The sequence below is a fragment of the Podarcis muralis genome, chromosome 13 (assembly GCF_964188315.1).
Source record: "Podarcis muralis chromosome 13, rPodMur119.hap1.1, whole genome shotgun sequence".
Lineage (NCBI taxonomy): Eukaryota > Metazoa > Chordata > Lepidosauria > Squamata > Lacertidae > Podarcis > Podarcis muralis.
The window spans coordinates 41,412,167-41,435,865 of record NC_135667.1 but is presented as its reverse complement, the minus strand read 5'-3'; the positions used below and the strand labels follow the sequence as shown (position 1 = coordinate 41,435,865).

The window sequence follows — 23,699 nt, the reverse complement described above, 5'->3', positions numbered from 1 at the left end:
TTGCAGAGGACATGGTTGCTGGCCCGCTCTCCGCTGCGCTGCAGCGCCACCACTGCAGGTGGCCGGGGTGTGTGTGTGTGTGTGTGTGTGTATTGCATCTACCAGCTCAGCAGGAAATCGAGAAACACGGGGAATAAAGAGGGCTGGCTCTGGCCTGCTCCTCAGTAAGGATGCTTGAAGAATTTGGGTTGGTTTGGAGGGAGTGGCAGGGAGAGGCCTGCATTCCTGCAATGAACTCTTCTGAACCGCAACTCCCAAATCAACGAGCGGATCGGAACGTGGTCTGGAATCCACAGCCTGACCAAACTCTGAGAGATAGCCCACATATACTAGAACATGAGAGAAGATGTGTATATGTGTGTGTGTACACAAACACACACAAACACACACACACAGAGCGATAGCAAATGTATCCAAAATTGCTCCTGAGAGTGACTGTACATGTTGATATGCTGTCCCTGCCCAGGAAATTGGACAGGGGGCAGCCATCTTTTTTCTGGTACAATCTTCCTGGGAGGGGCGGCACATCGCCACATTTTCAACCTCAGGGTCATTTTCTAGGTGCACAGCAGCGACTGTTTGTTCTAGCTGCTCTGATAGCTAGAATCCTGTGTGGGATTTTTATTTTATTTTAAGAAAAACCATGGCCACACACAGAGGCGAAAATGGAACAGAAGAGACTTTCAGTCACACAGTAAAATTGATGCAGCCTAAAATGGGGGGGGGGGGGCTATTGGGTTGCTGTTTTTGTTTTTCTTTTATATTTTGGTTTTAGATCTTGATTTTATTCTGTGAACCGCCCTGAGACACCCCCCCACACAGGTATATAAATTCAGTAAATAAATAATAAATAATAATAATAAAGGAAGACATTTGGCCACCCCTACTCCTTAGGGCCAGGACGCGGGTGGTGCTGTGGGTTAAAGCCTCAGCGCCTAGGACTTGCCGATCGAAAGGTCGGCGGTTCGAATCCCCGCGGCGGGGTGCGCTCCCGTCGCTCGGTCCCAGCGCCTGCCAACCTAGCAGTTCGAAAGCACCCCCGGTGCAAGTAGATAAATAGGGACCGCTTACTAGCGGGAAGGTAAACAGCGTTTCCGTGTGCTGCGCTGGCTCGCCAGATGCAGCTTGTCACACTGGCCACGTGACCCGGAAGTGTCTGCGGACAGCGCTGGCCCCCGGCCTCTTGAGTGAGATGGGCGCACAACCCTAGAGTCTGTCAAGACTGGCCCGTACGAGCAGGGGTACCTTTACCTTTACCTTGCTCCTTAGGGCCAGCACACTGACACTCAGGCACATATTAAGCTTCTTTTCCACTGTCCATCTTCCATCGCCTATTGAGGCGGCAAGGAGAAGACTAGGATTGACCATTTCACAGTGGGAAGGAGGAACCTGGGTCCCCTGCTTCTAGGCTTCCAAGGAGCAGTGGGCAGGGGTTCACGAGTTACCGTATTTTTTGCTCTATAAGATGCACCAGACCATAGGACGCACCTAGTTTGTGGAGGAGGAAAACAAGAAAAAAAAATTCTGAATCCAAGAAGCCAGAACAGCGAGAGGGATCGCTGCTCGCTGTTCTGGCTTCTGGGATAGCTGTGCGAAGCCTCTTCAGGGTAGGGGGAGCCTTCATCCCGCTGCCCTGAACAGGCTTCACGCGGCTATCCCAGAAGCTAGAACAGCTAGACGGAGCACTGTGCAGCACTGCGCTGTTCTGGCTTCTGGGATAGCTGCGCAGCCTCTTCAGGACAGCGGGATAAAGGCTCCCCATACCCGAAGAGGCTGTGCGTGGCTAAGCCAGAAGCTAGAACAGCGAAAGGAGCGCTGCACAGTGATTCCTCTTGCTGTTCTGGCTTCAGCCAGCGTGGTGTAGTGGTTAAGAGCGGTAGTCACATAATCTGGGGAACCGGGTTTGCGTCTCCGCTCCTCCACATGCAGCTGCTGGGTGACCTTGGGCCAGTCACACTTCTCTGAAGTCTCTCAGCCCCACTCACCTCACAGAGTGTTTGTTGTGGGGGAGGAAGGGAAAGGAGAATGTTAGCCGCTTTGAGACTCCTTAAAGGGAGTGAAAGGCGGGATATCAAATCCAAACTCTTCTCTTCTTCTTCTTCTGGGATAGCTGCGCAGCCTGCATTCGCTCCATAAGACGCACACATTTCCCCTTACTTTTTAGGAGGGGAAAGGTGTGTCTTATAGAGCAAAAAATACGGCATGTCCACCAGACCTATTTTTCACCCATGATGCTTATGGGAGGCTGAAGGGCAGGGGTGGGGAAGAGTCCCAGGGTTGGGTGGTCTCTTACCAAGTTGGCAGCCGGCGTTCCACATTTCCTGAGGGTTGTAGTTGGCAGAGTTCATCTTCAGACCCAGCGGGTAGATGCGGCTGAGGTGCCGGGCGTTGTATCGGACGAAAGGGATTCCTGCAAGGCAGAAGGGAGAGTTGCAGCCCCAGGCTCAAAGCGAGGAAAGGGGGCTGCTAATCGCAATACCCTTAACCAATCTCCACTTTAAGACCGTGCAGAGAACAAGCCGATATTTCAGTGGCATGACCAAGATGCCCAGGTTTAGCTAAGCAGCGGTGGTTCCGATACAGGGCCGGCCCTTCCATTAGGAAAGAGCAGCAAATTGTTATTTGTTATTGTTGTACTTTTGCTGTCATGGAGGGGAAGCGGAGCCTGTAAGGTTAACTGCCTCAGGTGCCCGAATAACTTGACTGGCTTTGGGTGTTATGCATCTCGACTTAGTGGGGGCAGGGCATTTGCTGTTCCCCCTCAGGCGGCAAAATGTCTTGGGCTAGCTGGCACGCTCAAAAGTCAGCAGGTTCCTTCCTGAATCTACAAGCTTTTGCCCAGGCCCCATTTCCCAGGCCCTGTCTCCCCCCAGACCAGTGCCATTATGCTCCATGTTTTGGCAACGAGGTAACCCAAATCCTGCAGCCTGTATAAATCAAACATACATATAAACCCTGAGGGAAAACCTGTAACTGCTGCCTTGCAGAACATCTCGGGGGGGGGGGGGGAGAAAAGGCTAAGGAGTAAACCCTAAGGTAAAAGGTAAAGGACCCCTGGATGGTTAAGTTCAGTCAAAGGCGACTATGGGGTGCGGCACTCCCTCTCACTTTCAGGTCGAGGGAGCCGGTGTTTCTCCACAGACAGCTTTCTGAGTCATGACTAAACCGCTTCTGGCACAACGGAACATCGTGACGGAAACCAGAGCGCACAGAAACGCTGTTTACTTTCCCGCCGCAGTGGTAACTATTTATCTACTCGCACTGGTGTGCTTTTAAACTACTTGGTTGGCAGGAGGTGGGACAGAGCAACGGGAGCTCACCCTGTCGCGGGGGTGCGATCTGTTGACCTTCTGATTTGCAAGCCAAAGAGGCTCACACATCGAGAGTAGAGTCCCTAAGACGGTTGGACGGCTCCTTGTACGCTTCCTTCTGGCAACTCCTGCAGCCAAGCTGGTGCCAAACATATTACTCTGCTTTCCTTTGGACCCCATCAATGAGGCTGGGGGGAGGGGTCTTGTCATCTGGGCAGCCCAAGACCTCCATACACACTACCCAGGCTTGCACCCAGGGGAGATCACTTCAGTGCTGCTGACTCAGCAAAAACAACACGGGAGGCAGCAGTGACGAGTTACCGGTCTCTGCTGCCACAGCAGGCGCTGTGATTCTCCAGCAGTTTGACTTCACCCCCACAGGTGCACTCCATTGTCTCTTGAGACAGACAGATGCCAACGATGACAACAACATGTGATCAGACTTCTAATTATTGCAGGTAACTTGCTACTTACACACATTTAAGTTGTGCGCATTCAGCTTTGCACATTTGCCCCCCCCCCCATTTTTTTTTAAAGGGCAGAGTTCCGGGAAAAATGAGTCTGGCAATCCCAAACTCACACACTCAGCACAATTTTGGCTTTTACGTGCGGTTCCCAAAACGTAACTCCTGCATAAATTGAGAGTAACTACGCCGTATTGTCCTCTCATTAGGCTAATCTCGATCTGGCTAATACAGTGGTACCTCGGGTTACAAACACCTTGGGTTACAAACACTTCGGGTTACAGACTCTGCTAACCCAGAAATAGTACCTCGGGTTAAGAACTTTACCTCAGGATGAGAACAGAAATCGCACATCGGTGGCACGGCAACAGTGGGAGGCCGTTCAGGTTAAGAATGGTTTCAGGTTAAGAATGGACCTCTGGAACGAATTAAGTTCGTAACCAGAGGTACCACTGTATGCAGGTTTATTTTGTATCCTCGTATGGCTGAAGATTGGCCTGGCTCTTGCTTCCAAGTGCTGACTTGCTCCCCTTCCTCTTTCAAGGTACTTTCAAGGTTTTCCCTTTCATCTTGCTACTGCCCTATTGGCCAAGGACAAGAATTCCACCCTGCCATCCAGAAATAGGGCCTGTTGCCTTTGCATCTCAATTTCTCCTCATTGGGCAGATTTTTTAAGAATGAGTGAACACAGAAAGAGTGCAAGGAAGCATCACCCTTGTTCAGGCTGATCTTATAAGCTCACTCTATCCCCTAATACTGGCTGCATTCTCCATCTTCCTTGTAATTTTCTTTGATGCCCTGCCTTCAGACTTAAGAGTCACTCTTAGTTCCTCCTGTTCAGGGAATTCACCTGCTCATGTAAGAGCCAAACCTGACCTGATTCTTTGATCAGCTTCCTGGCTTTCCGCTCGCTGAATGAGCACATCTCCGTAGGCTGCTGGTGGCGCAGAGCTTGAGACAGACTTTGGAACGGGACGGACCGGCAATAGACAACCACATCAGAGAGTTCCCGCGAAATCTGCCCAGCATCCTTTGCCTGGGGAGAAAGATGTACAAAGAGCAAATGATTTCCAATTAAGATGACCCTCCCAGTCCTGCAGTTGAATTACTCCAAGCTTGCAAATAGCTACTGGCCTGGTAGCCTATAGAGTAGAGGTGAGGGTCTACCAGCCCATGGGCTTTATCCAGCCCGCCAATCTTCTCCATTTGACCCACAAGGCCATTTTGGGCAAGCCATTCCCACTTGCCCCATAGGTAAAGGTAAAGGGACCCCTGACCATTAGGTCCAGGCGTGTCCGACTCTGGGGTTGCAGCACTCATCTCGCTTTATGGGCCGAGGGAGCCGGCATACAGCTTCCGGGTCATGTGGCCAGCATGACTAAGCCACTTCTGGTGGACCAGACCAGCGCACGGAAATGCCGTTTACCTTCCCGCCGGAGCGGTACCTATTTATCTACTTGCACTTTGACGTGCTTTTGAACTGCTAGGTTGGCAGGAGCAGGGACCGAGCAAAGGGAGCTCACCCCGTCGCGGGGATTCAAACCGCTGACCTTCTGATCGGCAAGCCCTAGGCTCTGTGGTTTAACCCACAGTGCCTAGCCAAAAGGGGCTTTGTAGCACTTCCTAAGCTGGTAGGCACTTTGGAAGCGCTGCAAAAAATGCTTTCCAAACCATGGGTTCGGCACTTCCCAAGGGAAATGCCATGCAAAAGGCTCTGCAAGCTCCTTTTTTTTCCTTTTCAAAAGGCAGGTGTCTTGGGAGTGGACACCTATCGCCTGATACCTGGTAACTCCAAGCCTCCTGTTCTTTGGAATGAAAGAAAAATGTCCCTTTAAAAACAAACAAACAAACAAACAAACAAACAAACAAACAGCTGATTGCAAGTCCTGTGTGGTGCTTTGTGCTACAGATCTCTATCTCCTCGTGCTGATGACACAGGTGAGCAGCCTCACCCACCTGTCCAATCTGGCCTGGCAGGATCAGAGACATAAAAGGTCTGGCCCACCTGCTGAGAAAGTTCACCGCCCCCGCTATATGGAGACTAACAATAGCTTCCTGGCAATCGGGCAGGAAGGCCTTTGTAAACTGGAGGCCAGCTGATTCCTTATTTTCAGCCCTGCCACAAATGAATGACGCACATGTTGTTGTCGTTTAGTCGTGTCCGACTCTTCGTGACCCCATGGACCAGAGCACGCCAGGCACTCCTGTCTTCCACTGCCTCCCGCAGTTTGGTCAAACTCATGCTGGTAGCTTCGAGAACACTGCCAACTATCTCGTCCTCTGTCATCCCCTTCTCCTTGTGCCCTCCATCTTTCCCAACATCAGGGTCTTTTCCAGGGAGTCTTCTCATGAGGTGGCCAAAGTACTGGAGCCTCAGCTTCAGGATCTGTCCTTCCAGTGAGCACTCAGGGCTGATTTCCTTCAGAAAGGAGAGGTTTGATCTTCTTGCAGTCCATGGGGCTCTCAAGAGTCTCCTCCAGCACCATAATTCAAAAGCATCAATTCTTCGGCGATCAGCCTTCTTTATGGTCCGGCACAAAGTGGAGAGACAGATTTCAGGGCTGGTGTAAAGATGTTTGTGAGATAGCTTTTTCGGACTAGCTTTCGGAAAGGCTGCATTACTAGCTGGCCAAGGATGGATAACCTCCAAGGCTCAAGATGGTCTGGATCGTGTGCTGTTCTGATCTCCAAGACCTGGCTGTCTACAGTGGTGGGACTGCAGGCTCAGTTTGGCAACCCTTTTGTCCAGGATGCTGCCATGAGTGGCACAGAAGAATAAGGATCCTAGGTCCTGTTATTGCAACCAGTGGTTCAGACTCCCTTGGTCTGAGGATCACAGAGAATTTCATTCACTGGGGGGACGGGACCCTGTGACTGAAAAACCACCTGTGCAAGGAGTGGATTTCCCTGCACTTTCCTGGCTTGCGTGGGGCAGGGGTATGTGCCCTGTCAAAATCTGCACCTCCTTTTTGGATATTTCCCATGTATGCGCAGGTCCTGCTCGCTGAACACAATGTGCTTCCTTGAAATCGTTCATTAGGGCTTGCATTCGCAAAACAAATTGGCTATTTCTATCAATTACTATGGGTAAATTTCTACTACTACTACTACTACTACTAATAATAATAATTTATTTATGCCCCGCCTAACTGGCTGGGTTTCCCCACCGACCCTGGGCAGCTCTCAACAGAATATTAAAAACACCAAACATTTAAAACTTCCCTAAACAGAGCTGCCTTCAGATGTCTTCTAAAAGTCAGATAGTTGTTTATTTCCTTGACATCTGGTGGGAGGACATTCTACTGGGCAGGCGCCACTACCGAGAAGGCCCTCTGCCTGGTTCCCTGTAACCTCACTTCTTGCAGTGAGGGAACCACCAGAAGGCCCTCAGAGCTGGACCTCAGTGTCTGGGTTGAACGATGGGGGTGGAGACGCTCCTTCAGGTATACTGGGCTGAGGCCGTTTAGGGCTTTAAAGCTCAGCACCAACACTTTGAATTGTGCTCGGAAACGTACTGGGAGCCAATCTAGGTCTTTCAGGACCAGTGTTATATGGTCTCGGCGGCCACTCCCAGTCATCAGTCTAGCTGCCGCATTCCCTACCACTTAAATTTGACCCCCCAAAAGCAAAAAATATCAAACAGGAAAACCTAGAAAAAAATGCTCTCTGATTTGTCCAATCTCTCCCTGCTTCAGCCAACCAGCAAAAGGCAAGCAAGGAAGTAAAAAAATGCCCTCTGTTCCAGTTGCTGAAGCTGCAGTGTGTATAGTGAGGTTTGGGTACGAATTCCTCGTGGTCAGATAAGTGAATCTTTGCATAGGAAATAGAAGTGACATTTAGGAAGAACTTCCTGACAGTAAGAGCTGTTCGACAGTGGAATTTGCTGCCAAGGAGTGTGGTGGAGTCTCCTTCTTTGGAGGTCTTTAAGCAGAGGCTTGACAACCATATGTCAGGAGTGCTCTGATGGTGTTTCCTGCTTGGCAGGGGGTTGGACTCGATGGCCCTTGTGGTCTATTCCAACTCTATGATTCTATGATGGGAAGCTTTCCCTCCATTAAGTTGCAGATCTACCAACCACCTATCCAGGCGAAGAGAAACCACGACGCATTTGGTTTTACGTGACTGGGCTGGACATTCCCTGCGACAGCCCTTTCCAGGAATCAAGACGTACTCACCTGCAACGGTTTAATCCCTTGAAGAGAATGCGTAGACTAGAAGGGGAAAAGAAAGAGAGAGAGACCCTCCTGTGAGAAACAAAATACATCTATGGATATTTTCGAAGGGGCATATCTAAGAACAAATGGCCAATCTGGGTCAGACTAAAAAGTCCCTCTCGTTTAGCATCTCTCCCCACACAGTGGACAATCGGGGACCTCTGGGAAGCCCGCAAGCACAGGACCTGAGGGCAATAAATACCGTATTTTTCGCCCTATAAGACGCACCGGACCACAAGACGCACCTAGTTTTTGGAGGAGGAAAACAAGAAAAAAAATATTCTGAATCTCAGAAGCCAGAACAGCAAGAGGGATCGCTGCGCAGTGAAAGCAGCAATCCCTCTTGCTGTTCTGGCTTCTGGGATAGCTGTGCAGCCTGCATTCGCTCCATAAGACGCACCCATATTTCCCCTTACTTTTTAGGAGGGAAAAAGTGAGTCTTATAGAGCAAAAAATACGGTAGATTCCTCTCCCACAGTTGGTTTCCCAGCTGTCTCTTATCCTAGATGTAGCATCATGTGTGCAGAGAATGGTGACCCATATGACCATGGGTCAGGAAACTAAACCTTATGAAGAACGGTCGAAGGAGCTGGGTATGTTTAGCCTGGAAAAGAGGAGACAGAGAGGGGAGATATGACAACTATATTCAAATATGTCAGGGGCCGTCACATGGAAGATGGAGCTAGCTTGTTTTCTCCTGTTCCGGAGGCTAGGACCCGAACCAACGGCTTCAAGTGACAAGAAATGAGATTCCAACTAAACTTCAGGAAGAACTTTCTGACAATAGGAGCTGTTTGACAGCGGAACGGGAAGCGATGGACTCTCCTTCCCTGGATGTTTTTAAGCAGAGGTCGGGTGGCCATCCGTCATGGGTGATTTCGCTGACATTCCTGCATTGCAGTGGGTTGGACTAGATGACCCATGGGGTCCCTTCCAACTCAACAGTTCTACAATTCATGATCATTACTGGTGGCCACTCACAGATTTATCCTGTGTGAACCTGTCTAATTGTCAGGCTTTGGGGAATTGGTTTCCTCCCCCCGTGGCAGTAGATAAAGGAACGCCTTACTAGTTAGAATCTTTAATAATCACAGTGAGAGAACAAAGAACAGATCTCCTAGAAATGGCGGTGCTCCCAATTAAGGGATACTCGCCCCTCCGTCCCTATTAATCTACGTCACTCCTACGTCTTGTGATCTGAGCTTGTACCCCCTGCACTTTCTATTCTGACACTTTCTGAGCTCTCTGTGACTTTGGAGAAGGGGTGTGAATGCTGTCCAGAGACTATGAATCTGTTAACCCTCTCTCTCTTCCAGTGTTTCTTCTCCTAGCTATTCCCCGTCCAGTATTTCCCAGCTTCTGCCTTCTGAACTATGCCCCTCTGCAAACCGCTGTTCCAAATCTATGCTGTCCTCCTGCTCCTGGGAAGATTCAGGGTCAGGATCGGGGGTGGAGGTGGCTCCCACCATTCTTCCTGAGTGCAGCGCTCCTCAGCTGCACTGGCTCCCGGTGGAGTACAGGTCAGCTTTAAGCAGCTGGTTTTAACCTTTAAAGTGCTATGCGGCCTAGGACCCTCGTACCTACAGGACCACCTCTCCTGGTATGCCCTGCAGAGGACCTTACGGTCCACAAATAATATATTGGATGTCCCGGGCCTCAAGGAGGTTAAACTGGCCTCAACCAGGGCCAAGGCCTTTTCAGCTTTGGCCCCAGCCTGGTGGAACACTGTCGCAGAAGACCAGGGCCCTGTGGGACTTGACATCCTTCCGCAGGGCCAGCAAGACGGAGTTGTTACACCTGGCCTTTGGTCCGGGCCCAGTTTGTCCCCACTCTATGGGACCCTGCAAGTTACCTCTTTGACACTTTTATCAGCTCATGTGGGACCAACATGTACAGCTGGCCTTGATGAATACATGAGGTTCCCAATCCCTATGATTGTAGGGATTAAATGATTAAATGAATGATTAAATGGGCAATCATTTAATTTTATTCTGATTCTAATTTTTAAGCTGTATTTTAATTAATTGTTTGATTGTGTTTTAATGTATTTGATATGTGATGTTAGCCGCCCTGAACCCGGTCTTGGCCGGGGAGGGTGGGGTATAAATAAAAATTTACTTACTTACTTACTCAGCACGGTCCCTAACACTAGGTAAAGGTAAAGGGAGCCCTGACCGTTAGGTCCAGTTGCGGATGGCTCTGGGGTTGCTTGCCAGCATGACTAAGCCGCTTCTGGAGAACCAGAGCAGCGCATGGAAACGCCGTTTACCTTCCCGCCAGAGCGGTACCTATTTATCTAGCACTTTGACGTGCTTTCAAACTGCTAGGTTGGCAGGAGCAGGGACCGAGCAACAGGAGCTCACCCCGTCGCGGGGATTCGAACCGCCAACCTTCCGATCGGCAAGCCCTAGGCTCTGTGGTTTATCCCACAGTGCCACCCGTGTCCCTGACGCTAATCCTCTTTAAAATCTAATCCTCTTGAAAAGCCATATAAGCTAGTGGACATCATCACATCTTGATATTCCATGGTCAGTTAGCATATTCAGCTTAGGGAGGTTTGCCCCTTTAGGGTTTTTTCCTGAACACTTTTTGAGCACGTATAAACTTTCAGGGCTCCCTCCATCTATCTTCTCAGTAGCTTTGGCTATGTCTGTCAGCACTCAGCCAATAAGAGTTTGCTATTAATGAGACAGCTTATCCATGTAATTTTTCTCTCTCTTAGGGGAAGGGGTCTAATCTCTGCTGTGTCCTCACCTTATCTTCCTCTTCCTCCTGCATTTCTTCCTCAGGATTTGTAATGTAGCTCATTTTTTCGGGATCACCCTTGTCCTCTGGCAACTTCTTTGCCTTCACCAATATCTTCCACTTTAACTGCTGTGGGGTTTGAAGGAGTGGAGTTTAAACAGCTTAATTCTCTAACGAAACCTTGCACGTGAAATTGTAATAACCCAATTAGCGGAGGCGTCAGGGCTCCAGAATTTGCCCAGGGCCCGAATAGAATTGGGCGAATCTTTTGGTTTGGGTTTCCCCCATTTTTCCATTTTTAAATTCAGTTATCTACATCCGTTTGCATTTTTAAAAAAACAATGCTAATGAAAATTCATCAGCGAGCGTCTCTCCCAACTGGTATTCAGCAAGTTGGTATTCAATTTTTCCTCATACATGCATTTTTTTCAGAATCACTTTCCCTAATACAATGATATTTTTTTGTATGCAATTTCCTCCATTATATGCATTTTAATGCACACTTTGCTCCAGTATACGCATTTTTGTACACCTTACTTGGCTGAAAAATGCACTATTGCAGAATGTGAAGAACTATAGATTTTGAAGGATGGCTGTGTTTCAATTCATGTGCTGTTTTGCAAAGCGCAAACTACGCAGCTTGGCCTTTAAATGCAATCTTAATCAAAAAGGCTCGCCAGCCCAACAGTGCCAGCATTCTCACTTTGCTCCTGCAAAATTCAATGAATATTTCTGTGGGGTGCAAATGTGAATCGGACGTCTGATAGTCCTGGCCATAAAGTGTCTTGTTCACACCTGTTAGGTGTTAAAACCCTACATCCCTTACAAGAACTAATTACCTTACTAGGACTAAAAAGGAAGCTGGATGAAGAAAATCTTGCAATAACTCAGCTACTACATTACCCAAAGTCCATTAGGCTGCCATTTCCCTCCACATAATCTTTTTGGATATCAGTACTGCACAAGTGCAAACATCTGGCATTGGGTACCAAAATTCACCTTGGCTTTTGTTGTTGTTGAAAGCAAAGTTTCTTAAAGCTAGAACAGGTAATCTATTTGTCAAGTCAACCTCCTCGTTGACTTTGGTTTTCTCCTCAGCAAAATTCCCAGCCCGACTGTATCACAGGTGATATGAGTGACATCACCTAGTACGATGCTAGAAATAAATTGGGAGGGAGGAACTTTTGGCCATCCACTACAACTGCCACCAGCCCCAGTTAAGCATAGCCAAATGGCCGAGGCTGATGGAAGTCGTTGTCCAACCAAGTCTGGAGGGTCAAAGGTTCCCCACCCTTGCCCTAAATGGTGTTACCTCTGGTGATGGGAGCTGTTTGGGCGTGTCTCCATCCAGTGGTTGGGTCACAAGCATGTTCCCTAAAATAGCCTTCATGTGGCGCGCCATCTTGGACTGCTGTTCCGGCCCACAGTGGTTTTCCAGAGAGAGAATCACAGGATAGGAAGAATGCTGAGGAGACAAGATGGAGTCAGAAGGCATATGCCACCTCCAAGATTCTTTCCATCAACCCTTCAAATGATTACAGTGGTATCTCGGGTTACATACGCTTCAGGTTACATACGCTTCAGGTTACACACTCCACTAAGCCAGAAATAGTGCTTCAGGTTAAGAACTTTGCTTCAGGATAAGAACAGAAATCGTGCTCTGGCGGCGCAACGGCAGCAGGAGGCCCCATTAGCTAAAGTGGTGCTTCAGGTTAAGAACGGACCTCCAGAACGAATTAAGTACTTAACCTGAGGTACCACTGTACTTTTTTTCCTTTTTTTAATAAACACACACACACACACACACACACACACACACACACACAGCATTTTACTCTGGCTTGCATGAAATTTTGTGTACATTTGCAACCTCAAAACATTTTAGGAACTGTTTCATCCTAGCTTTTCATGTGTTGATCATTCGCTGGTTAGAATGAATTTCTTTTTTCCCCTACTCATGTTATGCTTTCCTAATTGCATTAGATGGTTAGCTTTAATCCTCGGTAGTGGCACCCACCCTGTGGAACGCCCTCCCATCAGATGTCACGGAGATGAGTAACTATATAACTTTTAGGAGACATCTGAAGGCAGCCTTGTATAAGGAAGCCTTTTAATATGTATAGTTTTGCAGCAGTACCTTGGCTGTCGAACTTAATCCATTCTGGGAGTCCGTTTGACTCCCAGAACCATTCAAAAACCAAGGCATGGCTTCTGATTGGCTGCAGCTAGCTCCTGCAGCCAATCGGAAGCCGCAGAAGTCGCGCTGAACGTTCAGCTTCCAAAAAACGTTCAAAAACTGGAACATGTCCGAGTTTTTGGTGTTCAGGAGCCAAAACGTACAAGTACCAAGGCGTTCGAGAAGCAAGGTACGACTGTATTATGTTTTTATATATGCTGGAAGCTGCCCAGAGTGGCTGGGGCAACCCAGTCAGATGGGTGGTGTACAAATGATAAGAAGAGGAGGAGGAGGAGGAGGCAAAGAAGAAGAAGAAGAAGAAGAAGAAGAAGAAGAAGAAGAAGAAGAAGAAGAAGAAGAAGAAGCAGCCACAAGCGGGACACAATGGCAAGTAGCCCTCTGGCTATTATCCCCCAGCAACCAGAATTCAGGCTAGCATTTGTGCCAATCTAGAATTCACAGAAATGTGATGGTGGGGTTTTTTTTATGATATGGCGAACATGCTTTCTGGTTCCTGTAAACAGATAGGCACAATCAGTTGCAAATGCCATCTTTCAGCACAGGGAAGGGTTCTTCTCCTGTTTCTTGCAACTCCATCAATAAGTGGGAGAAGAGCACAAAAGGATGCCAGTATTACTTCACACCTTTTTCTGGAGTAGCAGGACGTTCCAGAGGCAGATGTTCAGGGTTATGCTGAATTGGATGGAAAGCAAGAATGCAGCTGGCAGGGCTACTCCCAAAACAACATCCGTTTGGCGCTCCGAGAATCTACGTAAATATCTGGCTTCTCCCAGCCAGGTTCCTGTTAGCCATGTTTTCAAGTCAGCCACAAACCCAAACCTGTCGTGTCTCTTTCTCGCCAAATTAAAGATTGCAAAAGCAGTTCCTCGGGAAACCCCACCCAGCCAGGTAGTATTTGGCCCAGATTCCAAAAGCATAGAGTAACTATCAGCCTTCATTAATCTGGTCTTCCTCAGGTACTATTAAGGGAGCAGGGAACATTCTGTATAATGGAAAAGAGTCTTTTCATAACACGTTGGCATGCATAATGTGAGTTGCGACATCAGCCCAGCTCGCACATGACACTAAAGGTTTATCGCAAACAAGCAAATATGTGTATTCCCAGAGCAAAGGTCACAGCGACAACATCCATTTGGTTTTCGCCTACCTCGTAGCAAACCGTCACAACTCTTCGGTATTGGCGGTTAGGCATTGGTGGGGTACTGTCCTATTGTTATGCAAATGAAGGGGGGAAGGAGCGCCATCGCCTTCCCCAAACAAGGGTAGTCCGGTAAAGGATTCCGGGGGGCGTGGCCTTGTCCTAAGCCTATGGAGGTGTGGGCCCACGGCACGCCCCCACGCGGTGACACCGGGGGGAGGTCCTAGTTGACGTGCCTCAGCAGGACTCCTCCCACTGGTGATTAACCCTTCCGGCCTACAAGTCGGTTAGTAGTTAGGACCAATGCCTAAGCCTAAGGCCTAAGGACCAGGTGCGCAGCCTGGGAGTTATTTTGGACTCACAGCTGTCCATGGAGGCACAGGTCAAATCTGTATCCAGGGCAGCTGTTTACCAGCTCCATCTGGTACGTAGGCTGAGACCCTATCTGCCTGCAGACTGTCTCGCCAGAGTGGTGCATGCTCTGGTTATCTCCCGCTTGGACTACTGCAATGCGCTCTACGTGGGGCTACCTTTGAAGGTGACCCAGAAACTACAACTAATCCAGAATGCGGCAGCTAGACTGGTGACTGGGAGCGGCCGCCGAGACCATATAACACCGGTCTTGAAAGACCTACATTGGCTCCCAGTACGTTTCTGAGCACAATTCAAAGTGTTGGTGCTGACCTTTAAAGCCCTAAACGGCCTTGGTCCAGTATATCTGAAGGAGCGTCTCCTCCCCCATCGTTCTGCCCGGACACGGAGGTCCAGTTCCGAGGGCCTTCTGGCGGTTCCCTCGCTGCGAGAGGCCAAGTTACAGGGAACCAGGCAGAGGGCCTTCTCGGTAGTGGTGCCCGCCCTGTGGAACGCCCTCCCATCAGATGTCAAAGCGATAAACAACTACCTGACATTCAGAAGACATCTGAAGGCAGCCCTGTTCAGGGAAGTTTTTAATATGTGACATTTTTGTGTATTTTTCATCTTTGTTGGAAGCCGCCCAGAGTGGCTGGGGAAACCCAGCCAGATGGGCGGGGTACAAATAATAAATTATTATTATTATTATTATCATAAGCCAATACCGCTCAATTCCTGTAATTAATAAAGTTGTGGCCTAATTTGACCCATTAACCTGAATTCTTGTGTCTTGTGTCTTTATTTCCTCGGGGGGGAGGCGGGAACTCGCCACGCAACAAGCAAATATGTGTATTCCCAGAGCAAAGGTCACAGCGACAACATTCTCCCAACATTCTCCCAATTCTACTTCCTCCATAATACCCAGGGCTAAGCCATGGTTTGGTATACCATTACACTGAGATGTAACCAAGGTTTGCTCTCAGTTTTGCTGCTCATGGTTGGTTGGGGGAGACAAACCACAAGTCAGGGCTTGGACGTAATCCTAAAATAAATGATGGGTCAGCGCTGGGCATTGCAGCAGGACCACATGAAAAGCCCAGCAGGGGGAGTCTTCATTCCAATCAATCCAGGTTACAGTGGTACCTCGGGTTAAGTACTTAATTCGTTCCGGAGGTCCGTACTTAACCTGAAACTGTTCTTAACCTGAAGCACCACTTTAGCTAATGGGGCCTCCCGCTGCTGCCGCGCCGCCGGAGCATGATTTCTGTTCTTATCCTGAAGCAAAGTTCTTAACCTGAAGCACTATTTCTGGCTTAGTGGAGTGTGTAACCTGAAGCGTATGTAACCTGAAGCGTATGTAACCCGAGGCACCATTTTATTGTATATAGCCAAAGGCCTTCACAGTGAACAGCAGAGGGCAAAAAGCAAGGCATTCCTCTAAAATCGCACAACTTAAGTCTGCACACGTCTACAGCATTAAAATATGCAGCGCAAAATTTGAAGTTACAATGCGTTGACATAACTGGAGCGAAGCTTCTTAGCTGCCAGAGCACAATTGTCTACCAGAATTGTAATTTGTAGATATTTATCAGCTTAGCGTTCTACTATCACTTCCTGGCGGCGGGGGGCGGGGGGCATTGATCTGAGAACCAATGAAGAATAGGGGATGAAAAAAAATTCTCTGTGCACTGTATATAAAGGGCAGGTCAACAAATTGTGTTTGATAGCCTCAGCCTGATTACACCCATAAACGCCTTCCCATTCCGTATGAGCTATTATCTCTAGGAGCCCACGCATTTGCTCAATCACACTAAACCATGGTTTGGCTTGGCATTACATGCAAACCAGTGTTCTGTGTAAGGTAAAGGGACCCCTGACCGTTAGGTCCAGTCGTGGCCGACTCTGGGGTTGCAGTGCTCATCTCGCTTTACTGGCCGAGGGAGCTGGCATACAGCTTCCGGGTCATGTGGCCAGCATGACTAAGCCGCTTCTGGCGAACCAGAGCAGGGCACGGAAACACCGTTTACCTTCCCACCAGAGCAGTACCTATTTATCTACTTGCACTTCGACGTGCTTTCGAACTGCTAGGTTGGCAGGAGCAGGGACCGAGCAACGGGAGCTCACCCCGTCGCGGGGATTCGAACCGCTGACCTTCTGATCGGCAAGTCCTAGGCTCTGTGGTTAAACCACAGCGCCACCCGTGTCCCTGTGTTTCCTGTATGAGCCTATTAAATCAGTCTTTGTGTTTCACATATTGTGAAGGTGAAGGCCACGTTGCCTAGATAAGAGGTAGTCACCTGGTGCCTTCTGCATGTTAATGGGACTCCCAACCCCCACCAGCCCCAGCCAGTTATGACCAATGGCGAGAGATGATGCGAGCTGCAATCTAACAGCATATCTGAACAGCGCCTTGTTGGCGACCCCATTGTTGCATTAAAATGCCTTCTGCATTATCAATATTTGCACACATGCAACAGAAGATACCCCCACCTAAACAAGCAACAGTTTTTTGTTTGTTTTTTTTAATGCTTAATCCAATGGGGTTTTTAAAAAAGGCTTAACTACTTTGAGTACAAAAACATTTTTTAAAAAAATGCAAGCCAGACACCATCTAGAATTGTACCCGCTGCGACCTTTTGCATGCACCGCCTTTGAAAAAGGAAGCTTGCACAATCGTTTCCAGCAATTAAATTTGCTCATGAATCATGATACAGCTAAGTGACTAAGTGGTTGGGCAGCGAAGAAAGCTCCTGAGAGAAATATTTGGGTCTCAGAACATCAAATGCAGCTCCTTCTCCCTTCTGAGGAGCCTTAAGAACTGCAATCAATCAATCTTCTTGCTACCCGCATTTCTGAAAACTCTGGTTTAGCCTACCTTGAATGCATGGTCCCGGATGCTTTCAATCACATCCCGGAAGAGGATCTTGGAGGTCAGAGTGTGGCCGTGGTAGATGATAGGCTCCCCGTTGGACCCCTCCCAGCAGTCAAGCTCCACACAGCGACACCCCTTCATCAAAGCCCTGCCGAAGACAGAAATGGGGTGAGGTGATGATGGGACTCTGCGTTTCAGCCCTCTGCCTGTCAAGGAGCTGTCAGGCGAGCACAGGTCATCCACAGGGCAGGAACGTGAGGCATGAGATGCAATTAGCACCTAAGATTTTATGAGTCTTAGAGAGGCAGGGAAGATTGCGACGCCTTGCCCAACCTCAGAGATGGACCGTGGACCAATATAGGCCAAGGGGTCAAGTTCCGGTTGAGGCCGACAAGGGCCAAGGGTTGTTCAGCCTGGACACCGAGATCCAGTGCCGAGGGCCTTCTGGCAGTTCCCTCATTGCGAGAAGTGAGGTTACAGGGAACCAGGCAGAGGGCCTTCTCGGTAGTGGCGCCCGCCCTGTGGAACGCCCTCCCTTCAGATGTGAAGGAAATAATCAGCTATCCTATCTTTAAAAGACATCTGAAGGCAGCCCTGTTTATGGAAGTTTTTAATATTTAATGCTGTGCTGTTTTTAACACTTGATTGGGAGCCGCCCAGAGTGGCTGGGGAAACTCAGCCAGATGGGCAGGGTATAAATAAGAAATTATTATTATTATTATTATTGTTATTGTTGTTGTTGTTGTTGTTGTTGTTGTTATTCAGGTAGGAGACACAATCACACATCGGGAAGCGCAAGGAGGGAAAAGGAAGAGTCTGTGTTACTATTTAGCACAAGACGTTGCTCAGTTCTGCAAGGTGTACAGCAGCCCGGGTCTTGCTGCCTGAGTGCTGAGTTCAAGTCCTCCAGCCCCTTACAGGGAGCCAGGCAAGTGTTGTGCTAGCCGGCACTCTTCGAACAAACTTTATTCAGTATGATCCACTAACTTCAAGGTGTAAACAGCTTGTGCCTTCCCACCCAAGGGACGGCTCAGTTTCCCACACGTTGTTCCGCAGGGCTCCTTTGGGGATTATGGGCCACATAATTAACGGAATCACCTGAGCTGAGGAAAGCGAAATGCGTTGTTCTCTCTCCAGGTACCTGGTTGTCCTTCAGTAATCCTGCCTTGCCATGTGGCCTCCTTCCCCCTGGCCTGTTCAAAGCAGCCCCACCAACCAACCAATCAGATTCCTCTCTCCGCTCCAGCTCACCCACTGCCTCCCAGCATGCCCTGGCCAAAATGTTGCAGCCAATGGCCTTGCACCCACCATTATTTGCTGGGATCCTTTACCTATCCCCGTTGCCATCTGAAAGCAGTTACTGGGACCCACTCTGGCTACAGCTGTTCTGTTGCTTCGGCCACAAAAGCTGCTTACCGGATGTAGGCCTCAGTGCTACTGGCGCCTCCAATCTGGTTCTGCGTCAGGTAGGTGTTATGGGAGGAGGAGATAAAGTAATGGCACAGCGGCTGCGTCATGTCCTGGTATATCTTTGCGTGGCCCTGGTTGAGGATGTCTCCAGCCGAGGACAGCAGGTACATCATGAAGCCATCCATCATCATGAGATTGTGCTGCCTGGCTGTGGGACGAAGACGTGGTTAGCGGAGAGAGTTTCAGACTCCACCCAGCGTACGCATTTCCTAAGAACGGCGCGTCTTGCCAAATGCAAGGTGGTTCATGTTAGTGAGATTTGGAAGCACTAGAGAACACAAGCGAGTGAGAAGATTAAAGGTTTTATTCTAAACAGCAAGCATTAGTGCGCACCCCGGAAATGATCTCTTTCAGCTTCTGCCTTCTGGAAGAAAGTACAGGGTTATAAAGACTAGGACTAGCCTGAGAAACAGTTTCTACCCCAATGCGATTTTGGTTTTAAATGCAGTATAAGGAGTCTCTATGGGAGTACAGTGGTACCTCGGGTTACATACACTTCAGGTTACATACGCTTCAGGTTACAGACTCCGCTAACCCAGAAATAGTGCTTCAGGTTAAGAACTTTGCTTCAGGATGAGAACAGAAATTGTGCTCTGGCGGCGCAATGGCAGCGGGAGGCCCCATTAGCTAAAGTGCTGCTTCAGGTTAAGAACAGTTTCAGGTTAAGTACGGACCTCCGGAACGAATTAAGTACTTAACCCGAGGTACCACTGTATATTGTATTTTAAAATGGAATATCAGAGTTTTTAGGGGGCTAACCAGGTTGGGATAGCTGGGATAGCAGGCTTGTTGGCTTCTGAATGTCTTATGTAGATTTTTCAATTTTGTTGTTCTGCATGGGACAATGACAATAAAGATTATCGTATCATATCGTATTATATACATTACCAAGCAAACGCTTTGATCTGTCACTGGGAAGCCCTCAAGAAGTGGTGAGGCCATCCCCCAGGCGCATAGCTGTCAACGTTTCCCTTTTTTAAAGGGAAATCTCCTTATTCCGAATAGGATTCCTCGCAAGAAAGGGGAAAAGTTGACAGCTATGCCCAGGCGGCCTTCGTTGGCACAGCCCCACGGCCTACAGTCAGAACACGAGCTTCACAAAACTATGCCCCAAAACCATCCGATTTATAGATAGCTGACCTGTTAGCCTACGTGCCTTGCCCAGCTAGCTAGAGCAGATTATTAATTGGCTAGCCCCCTCTTCCAGTACAGTGGTGCCCCGCAAGACGAACGCCTCACAAGACGGAAAACCCGCTAGACGAAAGGGTTTTCAGTTTTGGAGGTGCTTCGCAAAACGAATTTCCCTATGGGCTTCCTTCGCAAGACGAAAGCCCATAGGGAAATCTCCGGGACAGCGGGGAAGCGCAGCGCGTCTTCCCCACTGTCATCAGACCTCCTCCGAAGGCTGGCGGCGGGGCGGAGAGACCTCCTTCCGCCGCCAGCCTTCGGAAGGCTGCTCCGAAGGCTGGCGGTGGGAGGAGGTCTCTCCGCCCTACCGGCAGCCTTCGGAAGGCTGCTCCGAAGGCTGGCGGCGGGGCGGAGAGCCTCCCGGGCAGCGACGGTCGCATCGGGGAGGGCCCTCCGGAGACTGGCGTTCAGGCGGAGCGGCAGCCTCCCCTTCCCCGCGTCCGTCCGGCGTTGCGTCGCCCTCGCTTAGCGACCCGATCCGTTCGCGGTGCCTGCTCTCAGGCGGCGCCGCCTCCGCCGCCTCCCGCCCCCGTCTATCCGCGGCCCTGCCGCGCCGACAGCTTCCCCTCGCCCACCGCCCGGCGTCGGGGTGGGGTCCAGGGGCCCTCCGAGCCGGAGACGATGGCGCGGCTGCCGTGCGCCTGCTGTCCCCTCAGCGTCCGCGTCCTCCTGGCGCCCGCTCGTCTCCGAGAGTGCATCCTTCTCTCGCTGTTCTGAATGTTGGCGGTGGGGAGGAAAAACCCTCTTCCCACCGCAAGCCCCGGGAACAGAGGACAAGCGCTGCGCGCCTTCCCCTCTGTTCCCGTACCTGTCCTGAAGGCTTGCGGTGGGGAGAAAAGCCCTTCTCCACACCGCCAGCCTGGCAAGCGGTCTCCATAGGAACGCATTAATTGATTTTCAATGCATTCCTATGGGAAACCGTGCTTCGCAAGACGAAAAACTCGCAAGAAGAAAAAACTTGCGGAATGAATTAATTTCGTCTTGCGAGGCACCACTGTACTGCACGTTCCTCCAAACAATGTCTAACATCAAAGAAGGTCAGAAGGTGCCCTGCATTATCACTTCTTCCTTCCACCAGATTATACATGAAAGGCTGCTCTCAGCCATCCAAGAGCAGAACAAGAGACAGAGAGGGGAAGTAAACAGAGGCAGAAAAAGATGACCATGACAGATCACGAAACCCCTCAAAATTAAAAATATCTTGCCCATACACGGTGCCTCTAAACATTGTAAAAGTAGGCCAAAAATACACAATATGGAGGTCGTGCAACAGCTATCGAAAGCAGATTCCCCGCATCTCATTCTTCCACAAGGCCAAGTTTGCAATATGATTCCTTGTTTTATAAAGCAGAGGTGCTCCACTCCTCCTGCTGTTGAGTGTCAAGCAAAAATCCAGGCTTGCACTGATCCAGAGTCCCCTGCTATGTGCAAAGTGGGAAACGCTAGCTTGCTGTTGGTCTCTGGCTTATTTTCCCGATTTGTCCCTCTGTTGGGCTCTGGTTTATTTTTCTGGCTAGTTGATCGACATCAAGCCAGATTTGCCATTTGGACACAGCAGGGAACTCTGGCTTTTTACCAGTCGGGATCTCCATGTTGGAAGCTGATGTGGGGCAGTTGTGGAGCATGAGGCTAGATACTGCCCCAATCCTACTCCTCCCAGCTGCAGCCGTCCTGCTCCTTGCCGGGACTAAGTAGGGCACAGGAAGCACCAGGTTGGCAGTAGCAGTAGGCACAAGCGTGGGCGCATAGATGCTTGCCACTGCTGCCAACTCGAGGTTTCTTCTGCCCTTGACACCTGCAGCCCGGTGGGCAGCACAGCATCATACGCCACACTCTGCAACTGGTGGCAAGAAAAAGGAAGAGGCAAGAGAGGAGGACTCATTCCAGCCACTTGATCTTGGCTTAAGAAAACTAGGGTTCACAAACAATGGTTGGTGACCTAGAATGATTGTGCAAACCATGGTTTAAGTCTAGAATGATCATACAATCCATGGTTTAAGTCTAGAATGATAGTAAAAACCATGGTTCAAGTCTAGAATGATAGTTCAAACCATGATTCAAGTCTAGAATGATCATACAAACCATGGTTTAAGTCTAGAATGATAATACAAACCATGGTTCAAAGTCTAGAATGAGAATACAAACCATGGTTCAAGTCTAGAATGATCGTACAACTATGGTTCACAAACAATGGTTGGTGACCTAGAATGATTGTGCAAACCATGGTTTAAGTCTAGAATGATCATACAATCCATGGTTCAAGTCTAGAATGATCGTACAAACCATGGTTTAAGTCTAAAATCATACAAACCAATGTGCAATGCAACAAAACATACCATGGGATGCTATTGTACTTTCTTTTCGACCACCCCACTCGACTTTGCAGTCTGCTTTTTGTGGGGGGGGGGGGGGGACAGCAGAGAAACAAAAGCATCGTGATCTGTTATATATACCGTATTTTTCGCCCTATAGGACGCACTTTTTCCCCTCCAAAAATGAAGGGGAAATCTGTCTGCGTCCTATGGGGCGAATGCAGGCTTTTGCTGAAGCGCACCGACCCCTCTCGCTCTCCAGGCTTCAGGAAGCTATCTGCAAGCATTGGGAGCCCGCCGGGCAACAGCCTGTTCTGGGGGGCTGGTGTCAGGGGGAGCTCAGGCTTCCCCCGCCCCAGCCCGGCAAGCTCCGGGAGCGATGGCGAGGTTGAGTGCAACCTCGCCATCGCTCCCGGACCTGTTCTGCGGGCTGGGGTCAGGGGGAGCTCAAGCTTCCCCCGCCCCCAGCCCTGCAAGCTCCGGGAGTGATGGCGAGGTTGAGCGCAACTTCGCCTTCGCTCCCGGACCCCCAGCCCCGAGGCTAAAAACAAAGCCAGGACAGCTAGCGGGATCCATCCTGCTCGCTGTCATGGCTTCTTTGCTCTTTGGGGCTCAGGGGGGAAATAATTTTTTTTCTTTATTCCCCCCCCCCCAAAAAAGTGCGCCCCATGGGCTGGTGCGCCCTATAGGGCGAAAAATACGGTAATCACGATTTCTGTCCCTCCCTCCCCTTTACATTCCTCTGCCTTGTTATGTTCCTTTCGACTGATGTTATTGCTGCGCCGGTTGTTTTCATTGCAAGGTATTATGCTGTAATTATAATATGGAAAAATCAATGAAGTGCTTGTTGCTGTCGTTTTGTTTTTTTAAAAAAAGCATGATGAAATTGTGTCTTTTGTGTGTGTATGTGGAAGAGAGGACGAAGGAGATACTGCTGCTTTCACTGACCAGCACGTATACTCCCCATAATGTGTAGTTTCGAGCCGTGGACTTCAATTTTATGGGGCGGCACACAGATTATAGCTTTCCAAAGACTCGGGGGCAGTGTGGTGTCATTATTTATATAATGCCATCTAGACATGGTGCTTTGCAAAGGACAGGAGTGCCAGACTCCTTATCCGAAAGGGCTTGCAATCTGAAAATAGTAACAGGGGAGAGATGAAAGCTGGTGGAAGCAGAGAAAGAACGTGCCATCATTACAGTTACATGTACTTAGGTTTGGTCGTATTTATTTATTTAGTCGTTGCATTTCTATTCCAGATTTTCCCCCGCCCCAGGAGCTCAAGGTGGCATGCAAGGGTCTCTCCCCAACTTTTTTAATCCCCAAAACCAATCTGTGCCGTAGGTTAGGCTGAGAGTCTGTGAGTGGCCGAAGGTCACCCAGCAAACCACATGGTTGAGCAGCGATTTGAACCCTGGTCTCCCAGGGACCCCACT

General features: G+C 49.4%; 1 protein-coding gene across 1 annotated transcript in view; it reads right to left on the bottom strand.

The window, feature by feature from the left end:
- PLCD3 (phospholipase C delta 3) overlaps positions 1-23,699 on the bottom strand; it is a 92,262-nt gene that overhangs the window by 14,000 nt on the left and 54,563 nt on the right. The window contains exons 6-12 of the mRNA XM_077917463.1: positions 18,709-18,910; positions 17,296-17,440; positions 12,047-12,199; positions 10,744-10,863; positions 7,951-7,986; positions 4,652-4,811; positions 2,294-2,410 (exon numbers count right to left, since the gene is read on the bottom strand). Of these exons, the coding sequence (XP_077773589.1) occupies positions 2,294-2,410; positions 4,652-4,811; positions 7,951-7,986; positions 10,744-10,863; positions 12,047-12,199; positions 17,296-17,440; positions 18,709-18,910 (933 nt within the window). The remainder of the gene's footprint in view (positions 1-2,293; positions 2,411-4,651; positions 4,812-7,950; positions 7,987-10,743; positions 10,864-12,046; positions 12,200-17,295; positions 17,441-18,708; positions 18,911-23,699) is intronic.